The 22,691-nt window shown below is 45.4% G+C and overlaps 1 protein-coding gene across 1 annotated transcript; it reads left to right on the forward strand.

Annotated features, from left to right (window-relative positions):
* Window positions 1-35: 35 nt before the first annotated feature.
* On the forward strand, window positions 36-22,357 carry LOC129851256 (Na(+)/H(+) exchange regulatory cofactor NHE-RF2-like). The gene is made up of 6 exons (XM_055917671.1): window positions 36-726; window positions 3,345-3,650; window positions 19,864-20,073; window positions 21,056-21,209; window positions 21,370-21,590; window positions 22,183-22,357. Exons 1-6 carry the CDS (start codon window positions 520-522, stop codon window positions 22,342-22,344), a joined length of 1,260 nt encoding a protein of 419 aa, XP_055773646.1. The 5' UTR covers window positions 36-519; the 3' UTR covers window positions 22,345-22,357.
* Window positions 22,358-22,691: the final 334 nt, after the last annotated feature.

The raw sequence follows: 22,691 nt of genomic DNA on the forward strand, positions 1-22,691 counted from the left end.
TCTCTCTCTCTCTCACACACACACACACACTGACGGGGATTTAGGCTACTGTGTGTGTGCCTGTGTGTGTGTGAAGCCGCTATTCCTTAATCTTTGATCTTCTGGATAAACCCTCGGGTAGGCTCGAGGTAATCTACGGTAATTTAACTAACGACAGTGTCCTAGTTGAACAACTTTCCGGTTATCTTTTTTCCAGCCCCGGGGACTGGAGGTTAGTGTTAGACTGTATGCTGCTATTTCGGATTGATTGACATCTCTCCTCCTGTTGAGTAGCCAACGTGTATATTTCTTTCCTTTTACTTTGTGGTTTGGATACTTTTGTCTGTGTTCAGCACAGTCACACCAATGCGCATCATCATGGTGAAAGGGGAGTTTTGGGCCGCGGATGTCTGTGATCGTTCCTTCGGACTGAAACTCCCGCCCTACCTGGGCTAGGTAGCCGAACCTAACCTGGTTCCCGGTTTGAGGAACTTCAGATTTTCATCGGACTCTAGATTTTTCACACGGACATTCTATAGAATGGAGTGGGAGCTGAGACCACGGCTTTGTTTCCTAACGAAAGGGCCGCGCGGGTACGGCTTTCACCTTCACGGCGAGCGGAATAAAGGCGGACAGTTCATACGGAAAGTGGTACCCGGTTCGTCCGCGGAGCTTTCGGGGCTGCGCGCGGGGGACCGGGTCGTGGAAGTGAACGGGGAAAACGTGGAAGACGAGACGCACCATCAAGTGAGTGCTCTCTCTCTCAAATCAATGTCAATTCAAAGGGCTTTATTGGCATGGAAACATATGTATACATTGCCAAAGCAAGTGAAATAGATAATAAACAAAAGTGAAATAATCAGAAATTAACAGTAAACATTACACTCACGAAAGTTTCAAAATAATAGAGACATTTCAAATGTTATATTATGGGTATGTACAGTGTTGTAACGATGTGTAAATAGTTGAAGTACAAAGGGGAAAATAAACAAACATAAATATGAGTTGTATTTACAATGGTGTTTGTGCTTCACTTGTTCCACTTTTCTCGTGGCAGAAAGTGCAGGAAGTGCAGCTCAGTTTCCACCTCATTTTGTGGGCATTGGGCACATAGCCTGTCTTCTCTTGAGAGCCAGGTCTGCCTACAGCGGCCTTTCTCAATAGCAAGGCTACGCTCACTGAGTCTGTACATAGTCAAAGCTTTCCTTCGTTTTTGGTCAGTCACAGTTGTCAGGTATTCTCTCTCTTTTGTCTCTCTCTCTGTGTGTGTGTGTGTATGTGTATATATATGTGTGTGTGTGTGTGTGTGTGTGTGTGTGTGTGTGTGTGTGTGTGTGTGTGTGTGTGTGTGTGTGTGTGTGTGTGTGTGTGTGTGTGTGTGTGTGTGTGTGTGTGTGAGTGCGACTCGAGTGTTTGTGTCCGTTTGAGTGTGTGCGTGTGTGTGTGTGTGTGTTACAGTATGCGTGTGAACCACAAACAACAGGTTACCTTCTACCTGTTTGCCCACTTCAGATTTAGATGTGATTAGATCCCATTTAGCCGACGTCAACGGTGACATCTAGATTTCCTGGTGTCCGACACATAACGAAAAAGACATTACAGACGAACTTCCCGTAGCCTTAAGGGATGGACAGTGAACTGGGTCAAATGGGTCCTTATTGTCATGGGAATCAATGGAAGGTATTGTGGAGCTGAGACTGTGTGTGTTAGTTGTGTTAAAAACAAACTCAGGTCTTTGAAACTGGGTTGAGGTTGTCACACCAACAGCTATTTGCCCGAGATGTGGTCGGATCACCTTTTAACCCTTTAACTACCCCTGTCTCCAGCAGGGTTGGGGTCAATTCCAGTTCAATTCCAGCCCATTCAGGAAGTAGCCTACACTGAAATTCTAATTCTCTTCAATGCTTTTCAATGAGGAAAATTTGGAATTGGAAATTTGGTTTACTTTCTTAATTGAACTGGAATTGACAACCCTACTCTCCATGTTAACCCATTACTCTCTGTTTCTCTCTCTCCCTTCTTCCTTGTCCTCTGTTGGCTCTGTCATTATTCATCACCTCATCTAAAATATCTTCTCTCATCCTCCTTTTCATCTCTTTCCCTCTCTTCTCCTTACTTTCCTCTCCATTGTTTTTCTCTCTCTAATCCATCTGTCGCTCCCTCTCACAATTTGTGCTTTATTGACATGACTATGAACGGTTCAACAAAAATGTGAAAGTAGTTAATAATTTATCCCCCTCTCTCTTTATCTCCCTCTATCTCTCCTCTCTCCTCTCCCCCCTCTCTCTTTATCTCCCTATATCTCTCCTCTCTCCTCTCCCCCTCTCTCTTTATCTCCCTATATCTCTCCTCTCTCCTCTCTCTCTTTATCTCCCTCTATCTCTCCTCTCCCCCCCTCTCTTTATCTCCCTCTATCTCTCCTCTCTCCTCGCTCTCTTTATCTCCCTCTATCTCACCTCTCCCCCTCTCTCTTTATCTCTCCTCTCTCCCCTCTCTCTTTATCTCCCTATATCTCTATTCTCTCCTCTCCCCCCTCTCTCTTTATCTCCCTATATCTCTCCTCTCTCCCCTCCTCCCTCTCTCTTTATCTCCCTCTATCTCTCCTCTCTCCCCTCCTCCCTCTCTCTTTATCTCCCTCTATCTCTCCTCTCCCCCTCTCTCTTTATCTCCCTCTATCTCTCCTCTCTCCCTTCCTCTCTCTCAATTCAATTCAAATCAATTCAATGGGTTTTATTGGCATGGGAAACATATGTTAACATTGCCAAAGCAAGTGAAGTAGATAATATACAAAAGTGAAATAAACAATACACTTGAACAGTAAACATTACACTCACAGAAGTTCCAAAAGAATAAAGACATTACAAATGTCATATTATGTCTATAGACAGTGTTGTAACGATGTACAAATGGTTAAAGTACAAAAGGGAAAATAAATAAACATAAATATGGGTTGTATTTACAATGGTGTTTGTTCTTCACTGGTTGACCTTTTCTTGTGGCAACATGTCACACATCTTGCTGCTGTGATGGCACACTGTGGTATTTCACCCAGTAGAAATGGGAGTTTATCAGAATCGGGTTTGTTTTCAAATTCTTTGTGGATCTGTGTAATCTGAGGGAAATACGTGTCTCTAATATGGTCATACATTGAGCAGGAGGTTAGGAAGTACAGCTTAAGTTTGGGTCAGTCACGGTGGTCAGGTATTCTGCCACTGTCTACTCTCTGTTTAGGGCCAAATAGCATTCTAGTTTGCTCTGTTTTTTTTGTTAATTCTTTCCAATGTGTCAAGTAATGATCTTTTTGTTTTCTCATGATTTGGTTGGGTCTAATTGTGTTGCTGTCTCTATCACCCTCTTCCCCCTAGGTAGTGTATCGTATCAGAGCAGTGGAGCATCGGACCAGGTTGCTGGTCATCGACAAAGAGACAGATGATTACCTGCGTAGTCACGGGCTGGCCTGCACAGAGGACCTCGCCGTTGAGATGGGCAATCTCTCTCCCCGGCCCTCCCCCTTCACCTCCCCCTCAGCCTCCCCTGTAGCCCAGGGGGAAGTCCTCTCACCCTCACCCATACACATCCTCACTAAAGCACTCAAACACACCTCTGCCTCACCCAGAAGGATGGATACACGATCGCCGACGTCAAGCCTGATGATTGGCACCAAGGAAAGGGTAGGTGATGTGGTAGGGTAGATGGTATCTATTCAGTGGGGATACTTGGTCCCTCTCTAAGCACAAAAACAGTTGTATTTCATTTCTAGTGAAGCTAGCGCTGCTCGGCGGTCCCAGTTCGTTACCTCCCTCCGCTTGGCCCCAACCCTTCAGTGTTTTCACATCTGTAAGGTGGAAGCTCAACCTACTAACACCTTTAGGCACACTAACCTCGAGGGGTTAGGGCCAAGGTGAAGGGATAGGGAACGATTTGGGACTGGCTGCAAGAGTGTCCACTGCAGGTCCTGTGTGGCTCAGTTGGTAGAGCATGGTGCTTGCAACGCCAGGGCTGTGGGTTCGATTCCCATGGGGGGGAGCCAGCATGCAAATTTATGGACACACTACTGTAACCACTTTGGATAACAGTGTATGCTAAATGTTTTTTTTTAAATTGTCTCACTATTATACCAGGGTTACAATAGTTAACCCTTCCTTTTCAGTTAAGCTGTTCAGCTCCTAACTTGAATTGCAGGGTCTGTATCCACAAAGTGTGTAGGAGTTGGAGTGCTGATCAAGGATCAGGTCCCCACCTGTCCATGTAGTCTTATTCATTATAATCTAAAAGGCTAAACTGATCCTAGATCAGGTCCCCACCTGTCCACGTAGTCTTATTCATTATAATCTAAAAGGCTAAACTGATCCTAGATCAGGTCCCCACCTGTCCACGTAGTCTTATTCATTATAATCTAAAAGGCTAAACTGATCCTAGATCAGGTCCCCACCTGTCCATGTAGTCTTATTCATTATAATCTAAAAGGCTAAACTGATCCTAGATCAGGTCTCCACCTGTCCACGTAGTCTTATTCATTATGATCTAAAAGGCTAAACTGATCCTAGATCAGGTCCCCACCTGTCCATGTAGTCTTATTCATTATGATCTAAAAGGCTAAACTGATCCTAGATCAGGTCCCCACCTGTCCATGTAGTCTTATTCATTATAATCTAAAAGGCTAAACTGATCCTAGATCAGGTCCCCACCTGTCCACGTAGTCTTATTCATTATGATCTAAAAGGCTAAACTGATCCTAGATCAGGTCCCCACCTGTCCATGTAGTCTTATTCATTATAATCTAAAAGGTGAAACTTACCTCCCGAGTGGCGCAGCGGTTTTTAGGTATCACTACAGGCCCGGGTTTGATCCCAGGCTGTGTCACACCCGGCCGTGACCGGGAGACCCATGAGGCGGCGCACAATTGGCTCAGTGTCGTCCGGGTTAGGGGAGGGTTTGGCCGGCCGGGATTTCCTTGTCCCATCGCACTCTAGCAACTCCTTGTGGTGGGCAGGGCACGTGCAAGCTGACTTATGTCACCAGTTGTACGATGTTTCCTCTGACACATTGGTGCGGCTGCCTTCCGGGTTAAATGAGCAGTGCGGCTTTGCAGGGTCGTGTTTCGGAGGACGCATGGCTCTTGACCTTCGCCTCTCTCTCTCTCTCTCTCTCTCTCTCTCTCTCTCTCTCTCTCTCTCTCTCCTCTCTCTCTCTCTCTCTCTCTCTCTCCTCTCTCTCTCTCTCTCTCTCTCTCTCTCTCTCTCTCTCTCTCTCTCTCTCTCTCTCTCTCTCTCTCTCTCTCTCTCTCTCTCTCTCTCTCTCTCTCTCTCTCTCTCTCTCTCTCTCTCTCTCTCTCTCTCTCTCTCTCTCTCTCTCTCTCTCTCTCTCTCTCTCTCTCTCGTTCATAGGGCAGTTGCAGCGATGGGACAAGACTGTAATTACCAATTGGGGAGAAAAATGGGTAAAAAGACCCCAAAAAACAAGGTGAAACTGATCTTAGATCAGCACTCCTACTTTGAGACACTTTATGAATATGGGAATTCACTGTGTACTCTGAGAGGAGGAGAGTGAATTGGTCTGGAGAAACAGGTGGTAAACTGGTCTGACCCAGTTGGAATAAATATAGACAGACAGACATGAGAGGAGGCGAGGGGAGAGGAGAGGAGGGGAGAGGAGAGGAGGGGAGGGGAGAGGAGAGGAGGGAAGAGGACAGCGTTGTTTTACCTGTCAGGTAATCAGGATCAGACAGGCACCTGGTTTAAATCTTACATACTGTGACCAGTGCCTGAATTGGAATCTGTTTAAATCTGTGTATTTCTGCTAGTGAATGAACGAGCGGCGAGAGAGAGAGAGAGAGAGAGATTGTTTGTGATTAATCGAGCTTCCGGCATATAGCTGTTATCTGTGTTGGTAAGGTGTTTTTTATTTGCAACCACACACACACACACAGACACACACACACACACTCTCTCTATCTTATTCTACCTCCCACTCTGCGGTCAAACACACCTGTGTTGTTGAGGAGAGATCAGAGTTAGAGGGGATTAGATCAGCCGTCAGAAATGGACTAGAGCAGGTCACATTCACACAGTCTGTCCATGGACTAGAGCAGGTCACATACACACAGTCTGTCCATGGACTAGAGCAGGTCAGATACACACAGTCTGTCCATGGACTAGAGCAGGTCAGATACACAAAGTCTGTCCATGGACTAGAGCAGGTCAGATACACACAGTCTGTCCATGGACTAGAGCAGGTCAGATACACACAGTCTGTCCATGGACTAGAGCAGGTCAGATACACACAGTCTGTCCATGGACTAGAGCAGGTCAGATACACACAGTCTGTCCATGGACGAGAGCAGGTCAGATACACACAGTCTGTCCATGGACCAGAGCAGGTCAGATACACACAGTCTGTCCATGGACCAGAGCAGGTCAGATACACACAGTCTGTCCATGGACCAGAGCAGGTCACATACACACAGTCTGTCCATGGACTAGAGCAGGTCACATACACACAGTCTGTCCATGGACCAGAGCAGGTCAGATACACACAGTCTGTCCATGGACTAGAGCAGGTCAGATACACACAGTCTGTCCATGGACCAGAGCAGGTCAGATACACACAGTCTGTCCATGGACCAGAGCAGGTCACATTCACACAGTCTGTCCATGGACCAGAGCAGGTCAGATACACACAGTCTGTCCATGGACCAGAGCAGGTCAGATACACACAGTCTGTCCATGGACCAGAGCAGGTCAGATACACACAGTCTGTCCATGGACCAGAGCAGGTCAGATACACACAGTCTGTCCATGGACGAGAGCAGGTCAGATACACACAGTCTGTCCATGGACGAGAGCAGGTCAGATACACACAGTCTGTCCATGGACCAGAGTAGGTCAGATACACACAGTCTGTCCATGGACCAGAGCAGGTCAGATACACACAGTCTGTCCATGGACCAGAGCAGGTCAGATACACACAGTCTGTCCATGGACCAGAGCAGGTCAGATACACACAGTCTGTCCATGGACTAGAGCAGGTCAGATACACACAGTCTGTCCATGGACTAGAGCAGGTCAGATACACACAGTCTGTCCATGGACCAGAGCAGGTCAGATACACACAGTCTGTCCATGGACCAGAGCAGGTCACATTCACACAGTCTGTCCATGGACCAGAGCAGGTCAGATACACACAGTCTGTCCATGGACCAGAGCAGGTCAGATACACACAGTCTGTCCATGGACCAGAGCAGGTCAGATACACACAGTCTGTCCATGGACCAGAGCAGGTCAGATACACACAGTCTGTCCATGGACGAGAGCAGGTCAGATACACACAGTCTGTCCATGGACGAGAGCAGGTCAGATACACACAGTCTGTCCATGGACCAGAGTAGGTCAGATACACACAGTCTGTCCATGGACCAGAGCAGGTCAGATACACACAGTCTGTCCATGGACCAGAGCAGGTCAGATACACACAGTCTGTCCATGGACCAGAGCAGGTCAGATACACACAGTCTGTCCATGGACTAGAGCAGGTCAGATACACACAGTCTGTCCATGGACTAGAGCAGGTCAGATACACACAGTCTGTCCATGGACCAGAGCAGGTCAGATACACACAGTCTGTCCATGGACCAGAGCAGGTCAGATACACACAGTCTGTCCATGGACCAGAGCAGGTCAGATACACACAGTCTGTCCATGGACCAGAGCAGGTCAGATACACACAGTCTGTCCATGGACTAGAGCAGGTCAGATACACACAGTCTGTCCATGGACCAGAGCAGGTCAGATACACACAGTCTGTCCATGGACTAGAGCAGGTCAGATACACACAGTCTGTCCATGGACTAGAGCAGGTCAGGTACACACAGTCTCTCCGTGGTACCTGTTCTTACAGCACCCATCACTCACCACCCCTTTTTGACTTGTCAGCAAAAAATACTCTCAATACCTTTGTGTCTCTGTTTATTTCAAGCCTCTCTGTTCCCAAGGTGACAATATAACCCAATCACAATCTGATACATTTACAACTGGTTTCGTGTCCATGTACAGAGATATTTGAAAGGATACAGGGGGGGGTTTCTTCAAAGATCTCAGGTGTCATAATGTCCTTTAGAACCTCAGGGCTTTGTTGTTCCTTTGATCATCTGGTCAGGCTCCGGTCCAAACCGGTGTCCTTTAGGACGCGAAAACCCCCAAACTAAAGATCCCTGTTATAGTGATGGGAAGTTTGGCTCTTTTTACTAACTAAGATCTTTTAATTAAAATAACTCATATTTCATTCATTTGAGGCAGTAATGCTCAGAGTCCGCAGGCCCCGTTACCGGCGAATAGAAAACTCGAAAGAGTCATGATTCTACAATCCTCTAGTTCACCATAGGGGGGTATTGGAGCTGTCATTTGTGGCTGAGATTTGTAAACGTGTGCTTTAAACAATGTACATTTGTTGATTGCTAGGCATACAAGTAAGATTATTTATTGATACATTTGAAACCGGACTAGATTGTGAACGACTCTTGGCGGAATGCATTGCTTGACTGCCGGGTGATTAGTAGCCTGACGACTCTTCCGCGGCTCTGTCTTTCGCTACATACTTTCTCATTGCGGAGAAGTAACGTCCATAGGCGGGGCATAGCGTTTGGACCGGAGCATGTAGTCTAGGTAACCAGGCAAGGTGGTAAAGTCGTTCGCGAACTGCAGCCTCCCCAGTAAGATTAGTCATTGAGTTTGTTGAGCAAAACGGTTTCCATCAAAACATTCAATAATCAATTAATTGCATTAATTATAGCACCTTTTCAGTTCTAAACATGTAGGTTTCTTCTCATGATCTATTTTCCTGCGCGTAAATATGACAGACAGTTGGTGGTCGGAGCACGTCTCGCGGGCACTGAGATATAAACTCGAGCCGCTGAGCCAAAGGAGCTTGTGTTAGAGCCGCTGCATGGTCAGTATCTACATTGGCCGTGCAGCACTTACGGTGATACAGACTCTGCAAAAGTCAGGGAACTCATACTTCTTGAGCTGTTGAGCAGAGCTGTTTTGGAGGAAGTTGTCAAGGAAGTGAGTTTGCGTTTATACAGGAGCTCCCACCCCGACCTACCTTCAACCAATCATGTCAATGCAAAGATATATGGAGCCCTCCACATTGTTACAACATCGATGCGGAGTGGAGCTCAATTTGGCCCCTGCGTGCCTCTGGGGGCTCCGCTTTTGCGTCACACCCTCCATACAGAGCCTCCAGATCAAGCAGAAACTGGCTTTTCATGCAACTGAAGGACTCATTGCAGCCAGCACAAGCGGGTCAAACGACAGACTAAAATGAACAAGTCACTCAGAAAAACGAATCATGACTCTCGAGTCAGTAAAAATAATCGTTCAAAAAGAAGGAATCGTTCACGAACTACACATCACTAATCCTTATATAGTGCACTACTTTTAACCTATGGACCCCGGTCAAAAGTGTTGCATTAAATAGGGAATATGGTGGTGGGTGGCCCAAGCATTCTACAGGCATTCAAACTGTGGTGGGTGGCCCAGCATTCTACAGGTATTCAAACTGTGGTGGGTGGCCCAGCATTCTACAGGTATTCAAACTGTGGTGGGTGGCCCAGCATTCTACAGGCATTCAAACTGTGGTGGGTGGCCCAGCATTCTACAGGCATTCAAACTGTGGTGGGTGGCCCAGCATTCCACAGGTATTCAAACTGTGGTGGATGGCCTAACATTCGACAGGTATTCAAACTGTGGAGGGTGGCCCAGCATTCTACAGCTATTCAAACTGTGGTGGGGGGCCCAGCATTCTACAGGTATTCAAACTGTGGTGGGGGGCCCAGCATTCTACAGGTATTCAAACTGTGGTGGGTGGCCCAGCATTCTACAGGCATTCAAACTGTGGTGGTTGGCCCAGCATTCTACAGGTATTCAAACTGTGGTGGGTGGCCCAGCATTCTACAGCTATTCAAACTGTGGTGGGTGGCCCAACATTCTACAGGTATTCAAACTGTGGTGGGTGGCCCAACATTGTACAGGTATTCAAACTGTGGTGGGTGGCCCAGCATTCTACAGGCATTCAAACTGTGGTGGGTGGCCCAACATTGTACAGGTATTCAAACTGTGGTGGGTGGCCCAACATTGTACAGGCATTCAAACTGTGGTGGGTGGCCCAACATTGTACAGGTATTCAAACTGGTGGGTGGCCCAACATTCTACAGGCATTTTTGAATGCCGAGCAGATATTTCTCCCCCCTTTCTCCTTTTCTTGCTCATTCTCTGTCGCCACACACACACACACACACACACACACACACACACACACACACACACACACACACACACACACACACACACACACACACACACACACACACACACACACTCAGAACACATCCTCTCCCTTTTGTCTCCTGTTTGCATGTTCTTCACCCTGTAGCCTACCTGTGGAGGTGTGAAGGGTGTTGCGTCACTACTGGTGAACTGATGCAGCCCTATCAGATGACACACATACTGTACTGTAGCTTCTACAATACACTCTGAGATTAAATGAAGCAGGAGGAAGGGCGTTGTTTAACAGACTGGTAGCACAGACAGACACAACTGTTGCTATATCCATGTTCCCCTGTCTGTGGCCTACTTCACATCTACAGTGCATTCGGAAAGTATAAAAATAAAATAAAAGTATTGACTTTTTCAAGGTGTTTTATGTTACAGCCTTATTCTAAAATTGATTCAATTCATGTTTTACCTCATCAAGGTGAAATAAATAAAATAAAAAATAAAAAATCTATCTACACACAATACCCAATAATGACAAAGCGAAAACAGAAATACCTTATTTACATAATTATTCAGACCCTTTGCTATGAGACTCGAAATTGACAGAGCTCCAGAGTTCCTCTGTGAAGGTGGGAGAACCTTTCAGAAGGACAACCATCTCTGCAGCACTCCACCGATCAGGCCTTTATGGTAGAGTGGCCAGACGAAAGCCACTCCTCAGTAAAAGGCACATGACAGCCCACTTGGAGTTTGCCAAAAGGCACCTAAAGACTCTCAGACCATGAGAAACAAGATTCTCTGGTCTGATGAAACCAATATTGAACTCTTTGGCCTGAATGCCAAGCATCACGTCTGGAGGAATCCTGGCACCATCCCAAAGGTGAAGCATGGTAGTGGCAGCATCATGCTGTGGGGATGTTTTTCAGCGGCAGGGACTGGGAGACTAGTCAGGATCGAGGGAAAGATGAACTTAGCAAAGTACAGAGAGATCCTTGATGAAAACCTGCTCCAGAGCGCTCAGGACCTCAGACTGGGGCGAAGGTTCACCTTCCAACAGGACAACGACCCTAAGCACACAGCCAAGACAACGCAGGAGTGGCTTCGGGACAAGTCTCTGAATGTCCTTGAGTGGCCCAGCCAGAGCCCGGACTTGAACCTGATCGAACATCTCTGGAGAGACCTGAAAATAGCTATGCAGCGACACTCCCCATCCAACCTGACAGAGCTTGAGAGGATCTGCAGAGAAGAATGGGAGAAACTCCCCAAATACAGGTGTGCCAAGCTTGTAGCATCATACCCAAGAAGACCCAAGGCTGTAATCACTGCGAAGGTGCTTCAAAAAAGTACTGAGTGAAGGGTCTGAATACTTATGTAAATGTGATATTTCAGTTTTTTTATTTTTTATAAATTTGCAAAAATGTATAAGAACCTGTTTTTGCTTTGTCATAATGGAGTATTGTGATGTCATAATGGAGTATTGTGTGTAGATTGATGAGGGAATTTTAGAATAAGGCTGTAACGTAACAAAAGGTTTTAAAAAGTCAAGGGGTCTGAATACTTTCCGAATGCACTGTATATGGCATGTTGGCGACGAGTCCATTGAACTACCGTTAATGAGATCATATTCACGATAAACGCTGCAGATTTCAACTCAATCATAAAGTACTTTTACATTACAAGTGCTATGTGGCTCTGATTGAAACCCGTAGGAAGTTGGCTTAGTTAGAGGGATTACAGAGACAGTATGGTTTAGTTAGAGGGATTACAGAGACAGTATGGTTTAGTTAGAGGGATTACAGAGACAGTATGGTTTAGAGGGATTACAGAGACAGTATGGTTTAGTTAGAGGGGTTACAGAGACAGTATGGTTTAGTTAGAGGGATTACAGAGACAGTATGGTTTAGTTAGAGGGGTTACAGAGACAGTATGGTTTAGTTAGAGGGATTACAGAGACAGTATGGTTTAGTTAGAGGGATTACAGAGACAGTATGGTTTAGTTAGAGGGATTACAGAGACAGTATGGTTTAGTTAGAGGGATTACAGAGACAGTATGGTTTAGTTAGAGGGGTTACAGAGACAGTATGGTTTAGTTAGAGGGGTTACAGAGACAGTGTATTTGTTGAAATTAATTTCTAGAACTATAAATAGTTCACCATGTGATGGTCATCACCTCTATGCCTAATGCTTTTCATTTATCTGCAGACACACACACACACACACACACACACACACACACACACGTACGTCGTTCCATAAAACTCCATTGTGTGATGTTACGTATGTTACGTCTATCACAGATGACTGATATACTCTAGTCAAAGTGCATTGTTCTGTAGCACACCCACACACCCACACACAGCGTGCATTGTTCCGTAGCATATTGTGTTATCCTGGCAGACGCCCTTATTGCATTACATAACCAGACTGTTATCTTCATAGGAACACTCTGCTCCAGTACTGGCTGATCAATCTGACTGTCTGGTTACCGGCTGATCAATCTGACTGTCTGGTTACCGGTTGATCAATCTGGCTGTCTGGTTACCGGTAGCTATTACCGGCTGATCAATCTGACTGTCTGGTTACCGATATCTATTATGGGCTGATCAATCTGTCTGGTTACCGGTTGATCAATCTGACTGTCTGGTTTCTGGTATCTATTACTGGCTGATCAATCTGACTGTCTGGTTACCGGCTGATCAATCTGACTGTCTGGTTACCGGCTGATCAATCTGACTGTCTGGTTACCGGTTGATCAATCTGGCTGTCTGGTTACCGGTAGCTATTACCGGCTGATCAATCTGACTGTCTGGTTACCGATATCTACTATGGGCTGATCAATCTGTCTGGTTACCGGTTGATCAATCTGACTGTCTGGTTTCTGGTATCTATTACTGGCTGATCAATCTGACTGTCTGGTTACTGGTTGATTAATCTGACTGTCTGGTTACCGGTATCTATTACCGGCTGATCAATCTGACTGTCTGGTTACTGGTATCTATTATTGTCTGATCAATCTGACTGTCTGGTTACTGGTATCTATTACTGGTTGATCAATCTGACTGTCTGGTTACTGGTATCTATTATGGGCTGATCAATCTGACTGTCTGGTTACCGGTTGATTAATCTGACTGTCTGGTTACTGGTATCTATTACTGGTTGATCAATCTGGCTGTCTGGTATCTATTACCGGTTGATCAATCTGACTGTCTGGTTACTGGTATCTATTACCGGCTGATCAATCTGACTGTCTGGTTACTGGTGTCTATAACCGGTTGATCAATCTGACTGTCTGGTTACCGGCTGATCAATCTGACTGTCTGGTTACTGTTATCTATTACCGATTGATCAATCTGGCTGTCTGGTTACTGGTATCTATTACCGATTGATCAATCTGGCTGTCTGGTTACTGGTATCTATTACCGATTGATCAATCTGGCTGTCTGGTTACCGGCTGATCAATCTGACTGTCTGGTTACCGATTGATCAATCTGGCTGTCTGGTTACCGGCTGATCAATCTGACTGTCTGGTTACCGATTGATCAATCTGGCTGTCTGGTTACCGGCTGATCAATCTGACTGTCTGGTTACCGATTGATCAATCTGCCTGTCTGGTTACCGGCTGATCAATCTGACTGTCTGGTTACCGATTGATCAATCTGGCTGTCTGGTTACTGGTATCTATTACCGATTGATCAATCTGGCTGTCTGGTTACTGGTATCTATTACCGATTGATCAATCTGACTGTCTGGTTACCGGCTGATCAATCTGACTGTCTGGTTACTGGCTGATCAATCTGGCTGTCTGGTTACGGGCTGATCAATCTGACTGCCTGGTTACTGGTATATATTACCGGTTGATCAATCTGACTGTCTGGTTACTGGTATCTATTACCGGTTGATCAATCTGACTGTCTGGTTACTGGTATCTATTACCGGCTGATCAATCTGACTGTCTGGTTACTGGTATCTATTACCGGTTGATCAATCTGACTGTCTGGTTACCGGCTGATCAATCGGACTGTCTGGTTACTGGTATCTATTACCGGCTGATCAATCAGACTGTCTGGTTACTGGTATCTATTACCGGCTGATCAATCTGACTGCCTGGTTACCGGCTGATCAATCTGACTGTCTGGTTACTGGTATCTATTACGGGCTGATCAATCTGACTGTCTGGTTACTGGTATCTATTACCGGCTGATCAATCTGACTGTCTGGTTACCAGCTGATCAATCTGACTGTCTGGTTACTGGTATCTATTACGGGCTGATCAATCTGGCGGTCTGGTTACTGGTATCTATTACGGGCTGATCTCTCACCTCCAACTCCAACAGTCATTATCTAGACTTCTAATTCTGTTGCTGCAGGAAACTAATTTAACCCTGACCCTCATCACACATCTAATCCTGACTCAGCCTCCTCTTCAGCCTCCTCTTCACCCTCCTCTTCAGCCTCCTCTTCAGCCTCCTCTTCAGCCTCCTCTTCAGCCTCCTCTTTAGCCTCCTCTTTAGCCTCCTCTTTAGCCTCCTCTTTAGCCTCCTCTTCAGCCTCCTCTTCAGCCTCCTCTTCAGCCTCCTCTTCCTTGCCATGGAAAACTGTGACTTCAGAGATATTCCCCAGTTGACCCCCAAATAAATACCCTCCAGGGAGATAGACAGGCTTTGAGCTTTGAGGTCAGTTTGATGTTGGAACCAGACAGATGTTTTGGGACTGGTGTGTGTTGGTTGGTTGATTAGGACAGAGACAGATATAGAGTGTCTATATGGTTCTGGATTTAGCTGGTGTAGGGAGGACATAAAGAGGCCAACCAAGACATCAGAAGTCTCTCCACCCCCCCCTCCCCTCCCTCCCTCCCTCCCTCCCTCCCTCCCTCCCTCCCTCCCATGTCCTGGAGCATTAACACTCCAACTTACCTTAAACACCCTGTCAGCCATGGCAACCAGTCGTCAAGGTGTTCTGGTTTGTTGACATGGCACGAACTGTGATAGACAGCGACACACACATCCACATTGTGTATGTGTGTAGGTGTGTGTGTTTCCAGGTACTCTGGTGGAGTCCCACAAAGAGTACTGGGTCACGCTTATAGAAGACTGATCACATTACCATGACATTATCCCTGTTTCAACTCTGGATCAGCGAGAGAGAACGGGTTAGGACGGGGACAGAGAAGGGTGTGTGTGTGTGTGTGGGGGGGGGGGGGGGGGGGTCTTAGCGTGTGAGGGAGAGAGGTACACGGGTCTCTGCAACAACACACGCCTCCTTCACTCTATCTCAATAATCTCATCAACTATAGATTTTTGGGCTAATGCATTTTTCTCTCCCCCTAAGCTGCTGAAATATATATAATTATGAAAAAATATATATTTTTCATATGTTTAAAAAAGGCAAACTGTTTTAGTGTGGGGAAAACAACCAGGTTCTATTTTGTATATAGGACTATGGTCCAGTCATTGGTTCTGACTGAGAGCTTTAGCTATATCCACTTAGCCTGCCTACTCTGAAGACCTGTCCCCAAAAGGCACCTTATAGGCCCTGGTCTAAAGTAGTGCACTATATCGGAAATAGGTTGACATTTGTGACACATGGTAAGACCACTGGCAGATCCATCCATCCCTTTCCCTGGGCCTGAGGTAGGTAGGTAGGTAGGTAGGTAGGTAGGTAGGTAGGTAGGTAGGTAGGTAGGTAGGTAGGTAGGTAGGTAGGTAGGGTCTCAGTGAAATAGATCTGAAGAGTTGAACTAATAACTTACATATACATCTATATAGCTACTGATTTTACTTTTGACAACTTCACTCACTGTCTGTTTGTTATGGTCTTCACTCACTGTCTGTCTGTTATGGTCTTCACTCACTGTCTGTCTGTTATGGTCTTCACTCACTGTCTGTCTGTTATGGTCTTCACTCACTGTCTGTTTGTTATGGTCTTCACTCACTGTCTGTCTGTTATGGTCTTCACTCACTGTCTGTCTGTCATGGTCTTCACTCACTGTCTGTTTGTTATGGTCTTCACTCACTGTCTGTTTGTTATGGTCTTCACTCACTGTCTGTTATGGTCTTCACTCACTGTCTGTTTGTTATGGTCTTCACTCACTGTCTGTCTGTTATGGTCTTCACTCACTGTCTGTTTGTTATGGTCTTCACTCACTGTCTGTTATGGTCTTCACTCACTGTCTGTCTGTCATGGTCTTCACTCACTGTCTGTCTGTCATGGTCTTCACTCACTGTCTGTTTGTTATGGTCTTCACTCACTGTCTGTTTGTTATGGTCTTCACTCACTGTCTGTTTGTTATGGTCTTCACTCACTGTTTGTTATGGTCTTCACTCACTGTCTGTTTGTTATGGTCTTCACTCACTGTCTGTTATGGTCTTCACTCACTGTCTGTTTGTTATGGTCTTCACTCACTGTCTGTCTGTTATGGTCTTCACTCACTGTCTGTCTGTTATGGTCTTCACTCACTGTCTGTTTGTTATGGTCTTCACTCACTGTCTGTCTGTTATGGTCTTCACTCACTGTCTGTCTGTCATGGTCTTCACTCACTGTCTGTTTGTTATGGTCTTCACTCACTGTCTGTTATGGTCTTCACTCACTGTCTGTTATGGTCTTCACTCACTGTCTGTTTGTTATGGTCTTCACTCACTGTCTGTCTGTTATGGTCTTCACTCACTGTCTGTTTGTTATGGTCTTCACTCACTGTCTGTTATGGTCTTCACTCACTGTCTGTCTGTCATGGTCTTCACTCACTGTCTGTCTGTCATGGTCTTCACTCACTGTCTGTCTGTCATGGTCTTCACTCACTGTCTGTTTGTTATGGTCTTCACTCACTGTCTGTTTGTTATGGTCTTCACTCACTGTCTGTTTGTTATGGTCTTCACTCACTGTTTGTTATGGTCTTCACTCACTGTTTGTTATGGTCTTCACTCACTGTTTGTTATGGTCTTCACTCACTGTTTGTTATGGTCTTCACTCACTGTTTGTTATGGTCTTCACTCACTGTTTGTTATGGTCTTCACTCACTGTTTGTTATGGTCTTCACTCACTGTCTGTCTGTTATGGTCTTCACTCACTGTCTGTCTGTTATGGTCTTCACTCACTGTCTGTTTGTTATGGTCTTCACTCACTGTCTGTTATGGTCTTCACTCACTGTCTGTCTGTCAGGGTCTTCAATCACTGTCTGTTTGTTATGGTCTTCACTCACTGTCTGTTAGTTATGGTCTTCACTCACTGTCTGTTTGTTATGGTCTTCACTCACTGTCTGTTTGTTATGGTCTTCACTCACTGTTTGTTATGGTCTTCACTCACTGTTTGTTTGTTATGGTCTTCACTCACTGTTTGTTTGTTATGGTCTTCACTCACTGTCTGTTTGTTATGGTCTTCACTCACTGTCTGTTTGTTATGGTCTTCACTCACTGTCTGTTTGTTATGGTCTTCACTCACTGTCTGTCTGTTATGGTCTTCACTCACTGTCTGTTTGTTATGGTCTTCACTCACTGTTTGTTATGGTCTTCACTCACTGTTTGTTTGTTATGGTCTTCACTCACTGTTTGTTATGGTCTTCACTCACTGTCTGTCTGTTATGGTCTTCACTCACTGTCTGTCTGTTATGGTCTTCACTCACTGTCTGTTTGTTATGGTCTTCACTCACTGTCTGTTATGGTCTTCACTCACTGTCTGTCTGTCAGGGTCTTCAATCACTGTCTGTTTGTTATGGTCTTCACTCACTGTCTGTTAGTTATGGTCTTCACTCACTGTCTGTTTGTTATGGTCTTCACTCACTGTTTGTTTGTTATGGTCTTCACTCACTGTTTGTTTGTTATGGTCTTCACTCACTGTCTGTTTGTTATGGTCTTCACTCACTGTCTGTTTGTTATGGTCTTCACTCACTGTCTGTTTGTCAGGGTCTTCAATCACTGTCTGTTTGTTATGGTCTTCACTCACTGTCTGTTAGTTATGGTCTTCACTCACTGTCTGTTTGTTATGGTCTTCACTCACTGTTTGTTATGGTCTTCACTCACTGTCTGTCTGTTATGGTCTTCACTCACTGTCTGTCTGTTATGGTCTTCACTCACTGTCTGTTTGTTATGGTCTTCACTCACTGTCTGTTATGGTCTTCACTCACTGTCTGTCTGTCAGGGTCTTCAATCACTGTCTGTTTGTTATGGTCTTCACTCACTGTCTGTTAGTTATGGTCTTCACTCACTGTCTGTTTGTTATGGTCTTCACTCACTGTTTGTTTGTTATGGTCTTCACTCACTGTTTGTTTGTTATGGTCTTCACTCACTGTCTGTTTGTTATGGTCTTCACTCACTGTCTGTTTGTTATGGTCTTCACTCACTGTCTGTTTGTTATGGTCTTCACTCACTGTCTGTCTGTTATGGTCTTCACTCACTGTCTGTTTGTTATGGTCTTCACTCACTGTTTGTTATGGTCTTCACTCACTGTTTGTTTGTTATGGTCTTCACTCACTGTTTGTTATGGTCTTCACTCACTGTTTGTTTGTTATGGTCTTCACTCACTGTCTGTCTGTTATGGTCTTTACTCACTGTTTGTTTATTATGGTCTTCACTCACTGTCTGTCTGTTATGGTCTTCACTCACTGTCTGTTTATTATGGTCTTCACTCACTGTCTGTTTATTATGGTCTTCACTCACTGTCTGTTTGTTATGGTCTTCACTCACTGTCTGTTTGTTATGGTCTTCACTCACTGTCTGTTTGTTATGGTCTTCACTCACTGTCTGTTTATTATGGTCTTCACTCACTGTCTGTTTGTTATGGTCTTCACTCACTGTCTGTTTGTTATGGTCTTCACTCACTCTGTTTGTTATGGTCTTCACTCACTGTCTGTCTGTTATGGTCTTCACTCACTGTCTGTTTGTTATGGTCTTCACTCACTGTCTGTTTATTATGGTCTTCACTCACTGTCTGTTTATTATGGTCTTCACTCACTGTCTGTTTGTTATGGTCTTCACTCACTGTCTGTTTGTTATGGTCTTCACTCACTGTCTGTCTGTTATGGTCTTCACTCACTGTCTGTTTGTTATGGTCTTCACTCACTCTGTTTGTTATGGTCTTCACTCACTGTCTGTTTGTTATGGTCTTCACTCACTGTCTGTTTGTTATGGTCTTCACTCACTGTCTGTTTGTTATGGTCTTCACTCACTGTCTGTTTGTTATGGTCTTCACTCACTGTCTGTCTGTTATGGTCTTCACTCACTGTCTGTTTGTTATGATCTTCACTCACTCTGTTTGTTATGGTCTTCACTCACTGTCTGTTTGTTATGGTCTTCACTCACTGTCTGTTTGTTATGGTCTTCACTCACTGTCTGTTTGTTATGGTCTTCACTCACTGTCTGTCTGTTATGGTCTTCACTCACTGTCTGTCTGTTATGGTCTTCACTCACTGTCTGTCTGTTATGGTCTTCACTCACTGTCTGTCTGTTATGGTCTTCAATCTCAAAGCTGTCATCAGAATACTCTTGAGTTACGTTCCACCACTACTGAACCAAATTAAATTTAAATTACAATGTCAAACTTTTTCTTTCATTGTGTTTCCTCTCTCTCTTTCTCTCTCTCTCTGTCTCTCTCTCTCTCTCTTTCTCTGTCTCTCTCTCTGTAGTTGCCATCGGAGACAGCGTCGTTAGATACAGAGTTTCCCATGGCGACAGTGGAGCTCCTCCCCCGGCTGTGTCACATGGTGAAGGGGGAGCTGGGATACGGGTTCAACCTGCACAGTGACAGAACACGGCGAGGACAGTTCATACGCAGCGTGGACCCCGGGTCCCCCGCCCAACACGCAGACCTCAGACCCCGGGACAGGCTGGTGGAGGTAGGGCCAGATTGAGAGAGAGAGTCTGTGTGTGTGTGTGTGTGTGTGTGTGTGTGTGTGTGTGAGTGTGTGTGTGTGTGTGTGTGTGTGTGTGTGTGTGTGTGTGTGTGTGTGTGTGTGTGTGTGTGTGTGTGTGTGTGTGTGTGTGTGTGTGTGTGTGTGTGTGTGTGTGTGTGTGTGTGTTACCTCAGACACACACACACACAGATGAGATTAGCTTAGATAAGAGCTGATTACATGGACTTTGGCAGGTTAGGTTACCCTGTAGGGTTAGTGTGGGAGGGAGAGATGGAGGGAGGCAGGGAGGCAGGCAGGGAGGCAGGGAGGGAGGGAGGGAGGGAGGGAGGGAGGGAGGGAGGGAGGGAGGGAGGGAGGGAGGGAGGGAGGGAGGGAGGGAGGGAGGGAGGGAGGGAGGGAGAGTGGGGGTGCATTTGTGTATGTGTTTGTGATTCAGGACACAGTAGGAATGTGTAGGATGAGAGAGAGCGAGAGAGAGATATGCTAAATTAAAGTTGCCACGGAGTTGAACTAAATCAGATTACAGATCACTGCCTTCTCTCTTGCGTACATCCCAGTCACAGGGGCTGGAGTCATGTGCCAACCGCTGGACAGGTTGTGTAACTGCAGCTTTGTGTAACTTGCTAAAAACCAACTTGGTAGTAATCATATACATACATTTTTTGTCACAATTGACACACACACACAAAAAATATATACATTTTGCAATAAAGCAAGTATTTTCAAATCCAGTTTAAAATCAGTCCTAGATGTATAAATCAGAGATTAGACCTGACAGAGATTCATGCAGGTCAGTGAAGAACAAATTGTTATTTCCAATGTCTGCCTGTAAAACTACTCCTCTCCTCCCCAGGTAAATGGAGGCAAATGGTTCAGGCAGCTCTATAAACTCTATAAGCATTTTAAATGTGGCTCATAACATCCATCCATTCACTCATGAATTCATCCTGCTCTCCTCCCCCAGGTGAATGGAGTGAACATCGAGGCGTTGAGACACTCAGAGGTGGTGTCGTTTATACGTGGCGGGGGGGACGAGACATGCCTACTGGTGGTCGACGCGGAAACAGACGAGCTGTTCAAGAGGCTCGGGGTCACGCCCACCAGCACACATGTCAAAGGTCAAAGGATGTCTGTCTTTCTTTTCGCTCTCTCTTTTTTTAAGGACAGAAATCCATATTTGCATCTAAACCATTAATGACCACAAACTCATTTCAGTTTGAAGGATTCATCTCTAAGGATTCTGTCAAGTTGCTCATGTGGTTTGTTCCTGTGTTCCAGAGGTCTATGTGGACGAGCCAATGACAGACAGCGCCCCACCCACCCCCTCTTCAACCACTGACCTCCCTCCAATGGATCCACCAATCATCAATGTCACCCTGATGGGCTCACCAATCACAAACGGCTCGCCCAATTCACAGACCAATGGGAGTTCAGCATCCCAGTACTCACGTGGCTCGACTACCCAATCAGAATTCAGCAGCTCAGATATGAGCATTCAGGTGTGTGTGTGTGTGTGTGTGTGTGTGTGTGTGTGTGTGTGTGTGTGTGTGTGTGTGTGTGTGTGTGTGTGTGTGTGTGTGTGTGTGTGTGTGTGTGTGTGTGTGTCCTGTAGCTAGTTTATGGTTTGTTGTATGTAATATGTAACATGTATGTAATATGTGCAGAACTGGGTTCAAATACTATTTCAGATATCTCAGTTACTTTCACATACATTCAAAGTAAGTATTCAGATATATTTTATTTGAAAAGAAAAGTAGTTTAATATTTTTTATGTATTTTGAAAATACTCAAATACACTGACTCAAACACACTCCCATACATTTAACTCAGGTATTTGAAAATAGTATTTGAAATAAGTATTTGAAATTACTCTCAAATACAATTTGGTTTTTACAAATAACCATTAGAATACTCAAATAAAAGTACTTGTTTTGGGCTGTGTATTTTAAAAATACTAAAATACACAAAAAAAAGTTTAAATATCAGATACTCAAATAATACGTGTCTCTGAATACATGTGTGTGTGCATGCCTGCGTACGTGTCTCTGAATACATGTGTGTGTGCATGCCTGCGTACGTGTCTCTCTCTAGGTCCCTGAGGATTATGAGCGGCGTGTTTCGGACCCGTTCCTGGACAGCGGACTGCATCTGAGCCCCACGGCAGCAGAGGCCAAAGAGAGGGCCCAACACGGCAAGAAGAGAGCGCCCCCTATGGACTGGAGCAAGAAACAGGAGATCTTCAGCAACTTCTGAGAACCACACAGAACCTTCACGACAATGTTCTTAAGTCCTTCAAGGTTGGTGAAGATCTGTCACAAGGACACACCATAACTACTGTTGGCCGTGCGCAGTAGATCATCAGCCCGGAGACAATTTAATCGTGGGAAATTAATAGAAAATGGCAGCCAATGTTCTTAGGTGAGAGGCGATAGAACTAACACCGCTGCGCACGGCTGACGTTCGTTATGGTGTGTCATGTGACAGAGCTTCACCAGCCAATCAAGAAAAAAGGCTCCTAAACAATTCTGTGAAAACCACAGAAAGCCTCTGTCCCCAGCAGGATTTGAACCCTGGTCTCCCACGGGACAAACCAACATCTG

The sequence above is a fragment of the Salvelinus fontinalis genome, chromosome 3, assembly GCF_029448725.1.
Source record: "Salvelinus fontinalis isolate EN_2023a chromosome 3, ASM2944872v1, whole genome shotgun sequence".
NCBI lineage: Eukaryota > Metazoa > Chordata > Actinopteri > Salmoniformes > Salmonidae > Salvelinus > Salvelinus fontinalis.

What these genes read in the sequence shown, in the direction of transcription:
- LOC129851256 (XM_055917671.1), top strand. Translation starts at nt 520, where the DNA reads ATGGAGTGGGAGCTGAGACCACGGCTTTGTTTCCTAACGAAAGGGCCG. An exon ending in TGATTGGCACCAAGGAAAGG is followed by an intron (nt 3,651 to 19,863) that starts GTAGGTGATGTG and finishes CTCTCTCTGTAG; the next exon opens with TTGCCATCGGAGACAGCGTC. An exon ending in CACCAGCACACATGTCAAAG is followed by an intron (nt 21,210 to 21,369) that starts GTCAAAGGATGT and finishes CCTGTGTTCCAG; the next exon opens with AGGTCTATGTGGACGAGCCA.